General features: G+C 44.1%; 1 protein-coding gene across 1 annotated transcript in view; it reads right to left on the bottom strand.

The window, feature by feature from the left end:
- Zc2hc1b (zinc finger C2HC-type containing 1B) overlaps nucleotides 1-14,096 on the bottom strand; it is a 26,818-nt gene extending 12,722 nt beyond the window's left edge. The window contains exons 1-4 of the mRNA XM_032894974.1: nucleotides 14,068-14,096; nucleotides 8,023-8,084; nucleotides 5,521-5,640; nucleotides 4,402-4,540 (exon numbers count right to left, since the gene is read on the bottom strand). Of these exons, the coding sequence (XP_032750865.1) occupies nucleotides 4,402-4,540; nucleotides 5,521-5,640; nucleotides 8,023-8,084; nucleotides 14,068-14,095 (349 nt within the window). The 5' untranslated portion in view covers nucleotide 14,096. The remainder of the gene's footprint in view (nucleotides 1-4,401; nucleotides 4,541-5,520; nucleotides 5,641-8,022; nucleotides 8,085-14,067) is intronic.
- Between the last annotated feature and the right edge of the window lie 262 nt (nucleotides 14,097-14,358).

Here is a 14,358-nt window from a genome sequence, read left to right as displayed (position 1 = left end):
AAAACATGTTCAGGGTTGATCATGTTAATCAGCTTTACTCTTTTGAGATGATCAGATACTTTTAAAATATCTTATTATAATAACTGCATTTTAAATTGTTCCTTGTATTTAATTTGGGCTAACTTTGCTCTTATTTTAGCTCTAAAGGCAAAAACTTTATCACCAGATTAAGCAGAGCCCCTGTAAGTTGGATGTTTCCGTGACCGTCCCTTTAAAATGTTTTGAAATTCGATGTGCAATTTGTTCTTAGACCACGGGCTATTTAGAAATCATTTGCTATTTCCAAATACCTGGACATTTTCCAGGTATATTTTTTTCATTAATTTCTAATTTAATTTTATTGTGGCCAGAAGGAAAATATATTGCGTATGATCTCAATCCTTTCAGGATTCCTGAAGCCAACAGCACTTCTGTGAGTGCAGTGCTCCTTGTGTACTTGAAAGCTTGTGTGTCCTCCGGAAGTTATCAGTGTCAGGGAGGTCAGATCGGATGACTCTGCTGCTTAGGTTTCCTGAGCTCTACGGATTTTCCTGTGGGTCAGTCTATTCGTTTGGTAGGAACGACACAGTGTCTGAATATAAGAGGAGTGCGAATTTATCTCCTTCCAATTAGCCAGGTTTTGTTTCACATTCTTGGGAGTACTAAGTACATGCACGCAGGTCTTCTTAATGAGTGTGTCTTTTGAGTCACAGTCCCTGTTAACACTTGCCCTGAAGTTTGCTTTGCCTGATCTTAAGTGGATATGCTAGTTCTATGATAATGGCTTACATTTCCCCCCATGATTTTAGTTTTTGTCCTTAAAATACGGTTCTTAAGAAAAGCATACTGTTGGCCCTCGCGCTTTATTACCCGGCTTGACAGTGTCTGTCTTTCATCCGGAGTAGTAGTGGGCCATTTATTTGCAGTTGTTCAACCTGGATCTTGTTATGTTTCTCTACTCCACTTTTTCATGCCTGACATAGTCTGATTAGGTGCGGTGGTTTGAATATGCTTGGCCCAGGGGAAGTGGCACTATTAGTACATGTGGCCTTGTTGGAGTGGGTGTGGCCTTGTTGGAGTGGGTGTGGCCTTGTTGGAGTGGGTGTGGCCTTGTTGGAGTGGGTGTGGCCTTGTTGGAGTGGGTGTGGCATTATTGCAGTAAGCACATCATTGTAGGGATGGGCTTTGAGGTACTATGCTCAAGCTTACTCAGGGTGGAAGAAAGCCTCTTCCTAGCTGCCTGCAGAAGACAGGGTCCCCTTCTGACTGCCTTCAGATCAACTCTGCAGCACCATATCTACCTGCACACTGCCATGTTTCCCACCATGATGAAAATGGGTTGGATCTCTGAAACTACAAGCTGGCCTCAACTAAATGTTTTATGTATAAGGGTTGGTTTGGTCATGGTGTCTCTTCACAGCAATGGAAACCCTAAGGTACAAGGTATGCCTCAATATTTTTGAATGGTCCTATAGCAACCTCTAATGTGTTTTCACCTGATATCACATCTATTCTTGTATAAAAACCTGAAACACATATCCATTCTCCTCATTCAACTTCGTGCCATTGTTTCCTACATCTCGCTTCACTTGTCGAAATCCTACCAAGAACGACATTCTTTTTGCTTGAAACAGTGACATAAAAACACAGCGGTGGCACTATACTCAATAGAGACAAGATAAAAACGATCCACTTTTGCTTTCTATATTTAAATAGTACTGAAAGTACTAGACAGGATTTAGGCATACAAGGGAAATAAAAGACATACAAGCAGAGAGAAGAGAGCAGCATTATCTGTCTGTTTACAGATGACATATATACAGAATGCTAATGATTCCACAGAAGCCCTGCTTGAGCTAATGAATAAATCCAGCAAAATTACAATGTATATACTTGATATACCAAAACTAAGCTGCATTTTTATGTGCAAACAATGAATAATGAATAAAGCTAAAACATCCATTTTTCTATGCAGTCAGAAAGGATAAAAACATGAATAAATTTAAATGAGAAAGCAAAAGATTTATACATAGAGAAACGGTAAAAGGAATGAAAGAAAATGGGGATAAATATAAAGCCATTTGTGTGTGTGTGTGTGTGTGTGTGTGTGTGTGTGTGTGTGTGTGTGTGTATTGGTTTGAATAAGAATGGCCCAGATATTTGAATACATGGTTTCCTGTTGATGGAACTGTTTGGGAAGGATTAGGAGATATGGCCCTGTTAGAGGAGGTGTGTCACTGGGGGTGGGCTGTGAACTTTCAAAAGCTCATGCTGTTCTAAATTAACTTTCTTTGCCTCATGTAGGCTAAGATGTAAGCTCTCAGCTATCATCCCAGTGCCGTGCCTGCTTAATTACCACCGCCCTTCTCTATCCCTGTCTTGATGGTCTTGGACTCTAACTCTGAAACTGTAAGCACCAATAAACTCTTCTCTAGATTGCCTTGGTCTTGTCTTATTGCAGCCATGGAAAAGTAACAACGGCAGCCTGCTTTGTCTGCATGTGCACCATGTGGATGCAGGAGCCGGAGGAGGTTAGAAGAAGTATCTGGAATTACAGTTAGAGAGGGTTGTGAGCTACCATGTAGGTGCTGGATACTGAACCTGGGTCCTTTGCGAGGACAAGACGTACTCTTATCTGATGAGCTGTCTCTCCAGTGCTCAGAGTGACATTTTTGTAGATGTAGAAGAAACGAACGACAATAACAAAAGACTCCTAAAGCTCCCTGGGAATGGCAGAGGACCCCCACGCCACCAAAGCAGCCCTCTGTCCAGAGCCTTCACAGTTTTTGGTTTCAAAACTTACTTTAAGGCTGTGGTAGTCAGAGCAGATGAGCTGGTAAGGACAGACACAGATGAGTAGGGGAGAATAGAGGGACTAAGCTTTCGAGTGTGCAGTTATTGGATTTCAGTGTGTGTGTGTGTGTGTGTGTGTGTATGTGTGTGTGTATGTGTATGTGTGTGTGTATGTGTGAGTGTGATGTGTATGGGTATGTGTGTGTGTGTGTGTGTGTGTGTGTGTGTGTGTGTGTGTGTGTGTATGTGTGTGTGTTTGTGTGTATGTGTGTGTGTGTGTGTGTGTGTGTGTGTGTGTGTGTGTGTGTGTGTGTGTATGTGTGTGTGTGTATGTGTGTGTGTGTGTGTATGTGTGTGTGTGTGTGTGTGTGTGTGTGTGTGTGTATGTGTGTGTGTGTGTGTGTGTGTATGTGTGTGTATGTGTGTATGTATGTGTATGTGTGTGTGTGTGTGTGTGTGTATGTGTGTGTGTGTGTGTGTGTGTGTGTGTGTGTGTATGGGGGAGCACATGAGAGTCTTCTTCTACTACATGAGTCCTAGAGAGGAAACAAAGGTTGTCAAATTTAGTGACAAGCACCTTTCCCCACTGAACCACTTTGTAGGGCCCTAAGTCACTTTTAGTAAGACTACTGATGCTGCTCAAGAAGGGATGGATGACCCTTTAAAGTATTTGTTTCTTTGTTTGTTTCTATTGTTGTTGTATGTTTATTATACAAAGTGTTGGGTTTCATGATAATATTTTTAACCAATCATATATGTCAATGGTTCTCAGCCTTCCTAATGGGGTGACCCTCCCCTCCCAACCATATAATTATTTTTATTCCTACTTCATAACTGTAATTTTGCTACTGTTTTGAATGGTAGTGCAACTGTCTGCTATGCTACCCCCCAAGGGCCATGACCCACAGGTTGAGAACCGCTGATGTACGTCTGTCATGTGTCTGACTAGATTCTGGATTCTGGCTGGGTTGGGATGTGAGGGGAACCTTAAAAAACATGCTTCAAGTAAACTGGAAAACATGAGTCTGTGTTTCGCTTAAGAGATGAATTACTGAGACAGTCAAGGAAAAAGTATTGCTCGAAGTATCTAAAACTTCACTTTCAAAGACTTCTTTTCAGGGTCGTCAAGATGGCTCAGTGGGTAAAGGTGCCTGTCTCCAAGCCTGGCAACCTGGTTTGATCTCCAGGACCCACAAGAGTAGAGAGAAAGAAATGACTTCTAAAAGTTGTCCTCTGATCTTTGTGTGTGTGTGTGTGTGTGTGTGTGTGTGTGTGTGTGTTAGTATAACTAACACTCACGCACACACAACTTGGAATGCTTTGCTTTATGAGACTAACAAGGACCTGTAGGTTGCGGACGTCTGAACCAGTGTAGAACTGTGTGCAATTTAGTTCCTCAGTCATAGTGTGAATGAGGTGTCCTTTAGGTACGTACTGATGTCTCATGGTGGGGGTGGGGAGCAGACAGGAGGGACATACATGCTCTGTGGAAGCTCTAGAAGAAAGAGGTAAAGAATGCTATACGTATTCGCTTGCATAACGGATAGGTTTACTTGGATTTCACTGTTACTGCCATTCACTGTCACTGTCACTAAAAGTCCGAAAGCAGCCCAAGTGTCCGATGCGTACCTGGGTTGATGGTTGGAGGAGGTGGGGGTGGGAGAGGCTGGCCCTCTTTCAAGGCTAGAGTGCACTGTTTGGCCAATCTGATTGCATTGATGAAATCCTCATGCTGCTGTCTCCAGTTAGATTTCCTCATGGGCTGAGCCTGTGGAAAACAAAGCCGAAGCAACATCTCTACCCTCGACTACATATGGATCAACTGTGGGTTTTGGCGGTGTTGTTTTGAATAGCTAGGTTTTGAATTTATAGCAAGTGGGAATGTGTAATTTGTAAAGAAAGAAAAAAATTGTCCTCAGCAACAACATTCACGAGTTACAAGAGTGAAAAAGAAGAAGAGGAGGAGGAGGAGGAGAAAAAGAAGAAGAAGAAGAGAAGGAGGAGGAGGAGAAAAAGAAAAGAAGAAGAGGAGGAGGAGGAGAAAAAGAAGAAGAGGAGGAGGAGGAAGAGGAGGAGGAGGAGGAAGAGGAGGAGGAGGAGAAATCAGAGAAATAATGAGACCATAAAACTTCAGAGAAAGACAGATGCAAGATTAAAGGTGGCTTTCTTAAAATTTTGTTTGAAAATTACATTTTTACTGATTTATTTGTGGCTGTGGCTATGTATACACCTCAACACACATGGAATATCAGAAGGCAACCTTCTGATTGGAGGGTTCTTTCCTTCCACCGTGAAGTTCCCTGACTCAAGGTAGCAGGTATCTTGCTGGTCCCAGCGGTAAGTTTCTTACTAATTTGGGTGCACGCTTGCAACCTCCCTACTGAGGAAGTTGAGGCAGGAGGATCACGAACTTCAAGCTAGTTGGGCTACGTAGTCAGCTCACGGCCAACCTTAGCTGTCTTAGTGAAACCTTATCTCAGAGAGGAGGGGAAAAAAATAACTTACTTCCCAGGCCCTTTCTAGACCGAAAGGCATTCTAATGAAAATGTAAACAGGATTCTTTTCACTACATCTGGAAAGTATCTACAATATATTTGGAAATCCAAGTAAGATTATGCAGAAAACAGTAAAGGTGGATTATACCGAAATGCCATTATACTGCCTTATCAAGCAAGAATGAAAACGGCGAGCCAAGAAGCCAGCTTAGATGTACTCACATAACGAGAAGTAAGGGAATTTCTGGCATACCTTGGATTGAGGAGCTTTGCTCACAGTGGGGATGTCCGTGCCCTGTAATCTCTGCTTTAAGGAGTTGAAGGGTTTGCGTTTTTTGTTGAATAGTTTTATGCATATCGGTCCATGTCTTTCCTAGACAAGAAAGGGTAAGGGATTTGATTTGGAAAATGTATGATCAGCGGGTTTTAATGACTGCACACTTGGCCCCCCCGGACACTGACTAGCCACTCGCTTCAGAACCTAGTCTATTCTCCGACTCGAGACCACAGCGGGGCAAATCCATGGAGCGAATCTGTCAGCTCTCCCCAGCCGTGTCAGACAGCTCAAAACTGTATTTAGGGAAAGACAAAAGCTGCTTTACCGGTTTCTATACACGTGGAACCTTTCAGAGGTGGGGTCTAAACTGGAAATGGTGCCGGAGGTCTCTCTTACTAGGGAAACACAGGGGGCAGCATTGTGAGTACAAGGCATGCTGGGATACATAAAGAAACCCCGTCTCAAAAACGGAACAGCCAAATAGATGCGTTCTCACTGGGAGGATTTTTGGTCACCAGTGGTGTACCCTGTCTAGGGACTGTGGTACGAGGCCCCTTTCTTCTAGTTTTCTCCTGCTGACTGCCCATGAATGGAAAAGTTTTGCCTCCTTTAGGTTTTTTTATTGTGACAACCACAGGACCCAAGCAATCGGGCTAACTGCTCGTGAAATGGCACCTCTGAAACGGAGACAAAAGGAATCTTTTCGGTTTATAACGTGACTGTCTCAGGTACTCTGTAATAGGCAGAAAGTGAACACATTAGCTAGAAAGCTTTACTTTAAATTTGATTTAACACCTCAAACTCTAATACTTAGGCTTTAAGTTCTTTATCCCAGCCAGCAATCTCTAAAATACTCAGCATTTCTAACAGGAAAAAAAGAAAAAGAAAAAAGAAAACCACATAGAGGTTGGCTTGGTATCCCCTTCGTCAAGTCATGGCATGGTCCTTTGAGTAAGAAATGTCCCTATAGACTATGTATTTGAATACTTGACCCTCATTTGGGGGCATCATGTGAGGATGCCACGGAAACATTAGGAGGTAGGGCCTTGCGGAAAGTCTATTACCAAGACCGTTTCCTGTTCATTTAGTCTGCTTCCTCTGTGTTGAAAAACGGTGATTACCACCTTCCCGCTCCGGTTGCTATGCCTTCCCTACTTTTGGCCGGGATGGGCTCTATCTGTCTGGAACCACAAGCCAAAGAAAACCTTTTCTTCCTCGAATTGCTTTTGGTCAGTGTGCTCAGTTCACCACAGAGAAAGAATGCAAACGAATGCCGTTGCTTTCTGTGTCTTTAGGACACAGTCCACACCTTTGCCCTCTTCCACAACAACAGCACTTGCAAAGTTGCTTTCCTTCAATCCCCCAAATGCAGCTTCTGTCAAAAATCTGCCCTCCTGCAAGTCATCATGTTGAACTACAGGAGAGGTTATCAGATCTCCTGATCAAGCGCTCTGTACAGCCTACAGACAGGCTTAAGCGTGAGACTCGGGAGTAAGCAATGTACACTTGACATTTACTGATCCCTAGCCAAGGGCCACACCTAGGTCTCAATAGCTCTTTGGGGTGCAGCTCCTAGCTGGCAAAGGTAACAGTGCACTGGAAGATACTGGTAGACGCTGGGCTGCAACAGGCCTGGGAGAGCTCCACCGGTGTCAGCAGCTCTAACGCATAGGTTATCCGGAGGAACAGATGGTTTCTAAAATTTCCCAGAAAAACAATATCTACAACCTCACTTTGGAGGTCCCTTACCTTTTAAAACTTCATATCATTCCCACGATACCATTATCATATTAAGACTTTCTTTTTAAAAATTCATCTTTCTTGGTCACCTCTTTGCAGTGTTGTACCATCTGTTTGGACCCCCTCCCATCCGTCATGCTTGAAATAATCCAAATTTTTATTCAACCTTAAAGCCTGGGAACCTGACATGCAGTTAGTTTGCATCTGGAAAATTAGGTCTTGGAGCAGGCTTGTATCCATGCATTATATGTTCGAGTGGTCTAAAACCTCCTTGAAACCAGAGATCCGTGTATGTGGCAAGGCAGAAAACAGAAAGGTTACAGGACTTGTCAGAATTAGTGACAAATTTGCAGCTACGAGCCAAGTTTCCAGATGCCTGACATTCAATGCTCATTCCTCTCGACCAGCTAATTTCCCTGGTGTTTTGGCCTTGAAATTTGAATTTTTGATGCTTAAAGAAAAGGCGGAAGAGCCAAAATCTCTCAAGGGATAATTGCCTGTGCCAAGACCGTTCCATCTGGCATGCTTTCAGGGAGAGCACGGTTAATAGGGTCGCTTTAGAATGTGGCATTATCAGCCTGCCTCAGTGTCCTCCTGGCCTGGCAGGCCATAGGCTCCGGACCTCTCTTCCCAACCCCCTCCACATCTGTCTTTAATCTTGGCACCGTTGCCTCCTCACTGACTTGACAGTTCATTTAATTCCAACGAAACACATCTACAAAACGTCTTTATGTTTACCAGAACATCTGTTGCAAAGCATCTCCCACAGACTTCACAGGGAAATAACTTCTGATTGCCATCTGCAGGAGATTCAAGAGCACATTATGTTAAGTTTCATGGAACTGCTTGGCTGAGGAGAGACGAGTGACTGCAGGTGACCTCAGTCTCCTGACAGCATCACAGTTGTCCATCCCCACCACCTGCTTCCTCCTCCCCCCTCCCCTTCCCCTCCTCCTCCTCCTCTGTAATCCCACAAGTTCTCTTTTAATGTAAACATCTCACCTAACCAAACAAGTAAACGGCACAAGCTCGAGGCGAGCAGAGTGTAATTGTTTGCTTTAGTAGGAAAATGAGGTGCTGAGAGCTATGCATTAGACATAAAGACGGAGTTAATATATTAGCGTACAGTCACAAATTATCTGATGGAAACGTCTTCGGGATTCTGCTTAGGCTGAAGATAGACTGTCAGTGATGTTGCAAGGAAAACTGGTCCATGTCTTCTCTAGACAAAGGAAGCTGCTCTATAAGGGGTTGGAGAGGTGGCTCAGTGGGTGATGTTGCTTGCTGTACAAGGATGAACACCTGAGTGTGGATTCCCAGCACTTAGATAAATGCTGGCATGGTGGTCTACCTACACATGCAACCCCAACACTGGAGGGGAGTTAGGTAGAACCTGGGCTCTCACTGGCCAGCTACCCTGGACCATCAGTGAGATCCAGCTTCAAGTGAGAGGGCCTGTGTCAAAAAAATGACATGAAGAACAATTAAGACACCTGACATCAACATCTGGCCTCTCCAACACATGCATGCACAAGTGTGTGTGTGTGTGTGTGTGTGTGTGTGTGCGTGTGTGTGTGTGTGTGTTTGCGCACATGTGCTCACACATGCAGCCACACGCTTTAAAAATGAGGAAAAATTAAGTGTTGCTTGAAGATATAAGTCTAATAAAAATCGAATTTCTACCACAGGACTAAAAGTCTTGCAAGCAATAATTACATATACTGAAAAGCACTCACTCATTCATATCTCTAACATAGAAAAATGGCAGCAAATAGGAAGATGTGTTACTAAGTTTGAAGACAAAAAAAAAAAAAAAGAAGTTAGAGAAAACCAAAACATTATGGATGTCTAAGCGCTCCCATTTTAGCACTTCTTTTTGCTTTGTGGGAATTTGTGTATATAAAGATTTATTCATTCTTTTTCAGTTTTAAGTCTAAACCTAGGGGTTTCATTCTGGAATGAAAATATGGCTTTTAGTCTGCAAACAAAAGGGGCCACAGAGACACGCAAGTCCTCAAGGGACCCCGCACAGACCTGTGGAGGACTCACAGGACATATATGACGATAGACGGGCGTCTGTCAATGCGATGGAGACTTAAACAAGGATGGAGAGAATGTATTGCAGATTCTCCAAGGTGACTCGAGTTTTGGGGCTGAGGATGGGGAAGAGAGAGAAACCTGAATGTTTGGGGACAATGTGAAGTTTACAGGCAGGAGGTCTGAGGAGACTGTGGGGCTGTGGCTAGGACGAGGGAGTTGGAAAACAACCCATCTTAGGAAGAAAAATGACCCCACGCTTGGAAATCCTGAGTTCCACAGAGTTGTCCAGCCAGCAGGATGGAGATGAGGGAGGCCGGGGTGAGGGACGCAGATGTAGGTTCTGGGGGATGAGGTAAAGCAGAACACCGCCAGGGAAGAAGTCGTGGAAAAAACAGTGGAGAGAGGATCCTTGGGGAAATTTCCACTTAAGGCCAAGAAAATGATGGTGATAAGCCAGGAGAAGCAGAACACAGGGCCATGGAAGCCAACAGGGGAACCGTGCGGAAAAAAAGGGGGAGGTCTGCTTAACAGGAAGCAGATGGCGGGCTGTACAGCCGTTGTTGATTTAAACGATCTCTTCACAGGTCTGTTAATTGGTGTTGTGTTCTCAGCATAGGTCATTCCACCTCAGCCCGCAGAAATACTCTCCCTCCTGTCCGGCTGTCAGCAAAACCGTGTCTTAAAAATAAGATTCTCTGCAGTTCCGTCCCCCCCGCTGCCACTCCCCATGGTCTTGTTAATAAATACTATTCAATTTTAAAACTGTCATTTCTCTCCAACAGTACTGAAGGTGATGGTGTTATTTATGTTATAATCATATTTATTTGGTTCTCTCCTTTTCTCTTGATGTCTTTTGTAGGTTATTTCATGGGCTTTTCACGGTAACCTTGCAAGACAGGGCTGGTGTCATTTCAACAGGGAAAATGGAGGTTGAAGACTAAGTGACTTCTCACAGTCCACAGATTACATGGGGTAGCCCTGAGATTTGAACCAACTCTCTGTCTCTACAAGGATTAAGACAAATGTTTCAACTGTAGGCTTTTATGGTGCCCCTGCTAATCTGCAAACCGCCAGAAGATCTTTGGTTTAAATAAGTGAATTTTAATGAACTCAAAGAATTAAAAATAACAGATATGATCTGATTCAAAGCTTGGATATGGAGGGAACCGCTCCACTCTGAATGACATTCGAGCTGGAAGCTTGTCTATGAGGAATGAAGAGGGTATCTGCCTTAATGACTGAGTTACACATAAAGTTCAAGGTCTGTCGTGGCAGCCACTCTGTGCTGACTCAAATGTAAGATTTGACTGCTATAACCTTAGAAGAACACTTTAAAACAAGCAAAACGCCCTCCACTGGGTAAAAGGTGTACCCATTCCTCAGAACACCACATAGGACAGAACTATTGATCCATGCACCAGCCTAAAAGGATCTCAGTGCTCGGTGAGGTAAAGCCAAGTTACGTGCTACATTGACTCCGTTTGTAGAACATCAACTGTCGAAAGCCGAAATGACAGGGATGGAGAACACTAGATTCTCAAGTGGAAGGAATGGCTGATGGGTAAGGAAGTTGGCGGAAGGAGAACAAGTCCCTTCCTGTGGAGGACAGAGCCAAAACCACACTCTACTGATGACACTAGGTGGGAATATAGATAGCAGTTCAACCAGAAACTTGTAGGAAAGCCAGGTTAAGGGTGAAAGGGATCTCTTGGCTACACTGCTGCTTTTTGCAAAACTGTGTGTATTGTGACAAAAGGAAACGTTTGAAAAAGTAGAAGTGAGCCAGCGGTGTTCTGGGACCCACACCAGAGACTGCATGGCTTTGAAAACCGAGTGTGAAGGGAGCTGCCCCCAGAGTCATTTATGTGCACCTACTGCTGCTTTTGTACAATCTGCACTTGCGAGGACACACGACATGCAAAGCATACTATGTGGCCCTTCCCAGATATGGCTTGCTGACTGATGAGTGAGGTTTAATTTAATATACCTATTAAAAATAACGTACAAAGCTGGGCGCAACAGCTCATGTTTGTAACGTCCACACTTAGGAAGCAGGACTGTCTTGAGTCCAACTTCGACCTGGACGACAGAAACTCAGACGAGCACAAGCAGCTGGGCGTGGTAGTAAACACCTTTAACCCCAGCACTGAAGAGGCAGAGAGTTCACAGCCACCCTGGTTTACAGAGCAAGTTCCAGGACAGCCAGGGCTACACAGAGAAATCCTGCCTAGAAAAATAACACTAAACAAAAACACCCACAAACTAAAACAACCCCCCCAAACCCCTGAAACCAACCAACCAAAAAGATTTGTAAATAGCATGTTGATAGAGTTTATTTATTTACTTATAAAAAGAAACACACAGTAACTACATCTGTCTGAATGGTAAGAATGAAAGTGATTCCCATTAGTTGGGTCTCTGCACTTTCCTTCCTCCTTCCCTTCTTTCTGTCTTTCCAAACAGGTTATCACTAGTTTAAAAGTCAGAGCCACTTCAGGCTAGTTCTTTAGTTCTGCGGTGACACTGAGGTGGAAGTAGGTCTTGGTGAGCTCAGATCCAGAAATACAGGCCAAGCATGCAGCTTGTAAGCAGAACTCCTCCAATGCCCAGTGAGGGCTTCCAGGAGCCACTCGGTGCCTTGCTCGATGACATCTGCACACAGGTGCACATTCTGGAAGCTGAAGTCACACCAAGGGTCTGTTTAGGTCATCTCTAAAACATCACAACTAAGTGTCACAAATGCTGTCTCCGCAGGAGGAAGCTGTGTTTAGGGGGTCCCCTATAAATAAACGGTTTAAAGGAAAAGGGCTATGGTTTAGTGTAATGAGTTAGGCAGTTTTAGAAATGAGTAGGGGAAAGACAGATTTAGAATCGATCCAGAGGCCGCTGGCTTCTGTGTTCTGTTATTTGCACAACAGGAACGCGTTTGTATATTACAGATTTCAACACAAGTTTCACAACTAACTTCCAAAGCACTGGAATCTTCATCTTCTGCCTCTAACTAGGTCAAACAGGCATATTAAGGAATCCCTGTCAACACATAAAGACACAAATAACATTGAGTATGTGGTCAGGGGTTGGGGATCAGAGCTCCTCTCAACTGATGGGATGCCATGACATCACAATGCAGGCTGTGGATGCTATCATAGCTATACAGTGCACCGAGACAGCATGCACAAACGGGACCAGCAGCGAAGATGCACACACTTATAATACTGCCAACGTGTCTAATTAGAAAGCTTTGAAATCGATCCAGGAGAATGCTCCGACAAGACTAAAATGTAGTAGGCAGAGCCAGTGACATGGCTCAGCGAGTAAAAGTGTTTACTCGGAGCTGGAGAGATAGCTCAGTGGTTCAGAATATTGGTTGCTCTTCCAGAGGACGTGGGTTCAATTCCCAGCACCCACAGGGCAGCTCACAAGGGTAACTCCCATTCCAGGGATTGTGATACCCTCACACAGACAGACATGCAGGCGAAACACTAATGTTCATAAATACAAAGACAAAAAAAAAAAATGCTTACTATAGATCCACGACCTGAGTTCAATTCCCAGAACCCACTTAAAGGAGGAAGGAGAGAAACTCCACAACGCTGTCCTTTGACTTCCACCATGGCACGTGCATCTATGCATCCCATAGTAATAAGTGAAAAATTTCATGATGCCGACTTGGGATCCTTTCTCCTTACGAACCCTTGTGACTCTATCACTGTACAACCTCAAGTTTAAGTCATCCTTTTCTAAAGTGTCTCAGCCTGGACCCAGCCACCCATCCATACGCCAGGAAGACTGTCTACCAAATCCCAGCTGCTAGCCCAGGCAGGACGGTAGTGGTAAAGCAAGTTTTTGCTCTCCAGCTTTTCTCCAGAGAGAGGAGCCTGGGAAACCAGTTGTCCTGTATGTTGGTGATACAGAGAACCCAACACAGGAAGAGGAAGTGCCAGGGAGGCGGGCAGCTTTTTAGACATGTGCTCTGAAGGATGTCAAGGAGCCAACCTCGAGGAAGACAGGGAGTACCCAGGTCCTCCTCACAGGTGGTGCTTAGCAAAGTGACAGCAGCACAAATCTGTCTCCAACCAAGGACTTCTTGAAGGCGGAATCTGACTTCCACGAGCTCCTATTGTTCAACGCAGAGCTCGAGGGTTTGGTTTTCAACAGTTTCTAGAGGACGGAGAACTGAGTGTTTGACTGTGTGTGGTTTCAGGTCTGGGGTGCGCAGGGAGAACAAAACATTAGGAAATCCACTCAAGTCACCACAAACCTGTCCTCCACAGCAGAATTTCCACCTTTATGTTATATTAGTTGGCCTTCGTTTCTAAAGACTTGGGGCTCAGCTGCGTTTTCTGATCTTCAAAATAGATCAGTTTGACGAGGCCCAGAGCGTGATGACATCGTGTGCCCTTGGCTCTTGGTGCTTTGGAGACGGTCAACGTGACAGATGACCCATCCAGTGAGGAGTCACAGTCCAAGTGTTCACATAAAACCACAACTAACTCTGCCTCTGCATGTTGGCATCAAGACACTCCGATCCCCACACTTCCTCAATGACAAACTATGCTGTTCTGTTTTTGGTTGTTTACAAGATGGAATTAAGTTATTACTGTTCAGAACTCTAAAAGAAATACAGTAATTTAGATTTACATGAATAGAACTTACAACAAGATGACACTTATCAGCTTTGGAAAAGACACTAAACTAACAGGGGGCTGGCACTTCTAAATCCAGGTATCAAATGTCGCTCACCTGACACAACCAGCAGTGCCTCAGCCATTCCATCCCTCTCCCTGACCAACACGGTCCCCACTGCTCAGGGGCAGATGACCACGTAGAAGTCACAGTTTACCAAATAATGATTATTATGATGGAGTCACTGCCTAAACCTTGAATCAGTCTCTAGATGTGAGAGCAAGAACATCTCATCAAAACCTGGAAACTGTTGAGTATGTATTTTAATAAACAGTGGATGGTTCCAAACATTAGACAGTGTTGGAAAGAGAGACTTTCTAGGTTACAGTGAAGTAAGAATTCTTGATT

Source organism: Rattus rattus, chromosome 2, assembly GCF_011064425.1.
Source record: "Rattus rattus isolate New Zealand chromosome 2, Rrattus_CSIRO_v1, whole genome shotgun sequence".
NCBI lineage: Eukaryota > Metazoa > Chordata > Mammalia > Rodentia > Muridae > Rattus > Rattus rattus.
Note: the sequence above shows the minus strand (reverse complement) of the source record. Positions and strands in the feature narration are given on the sequence as shown.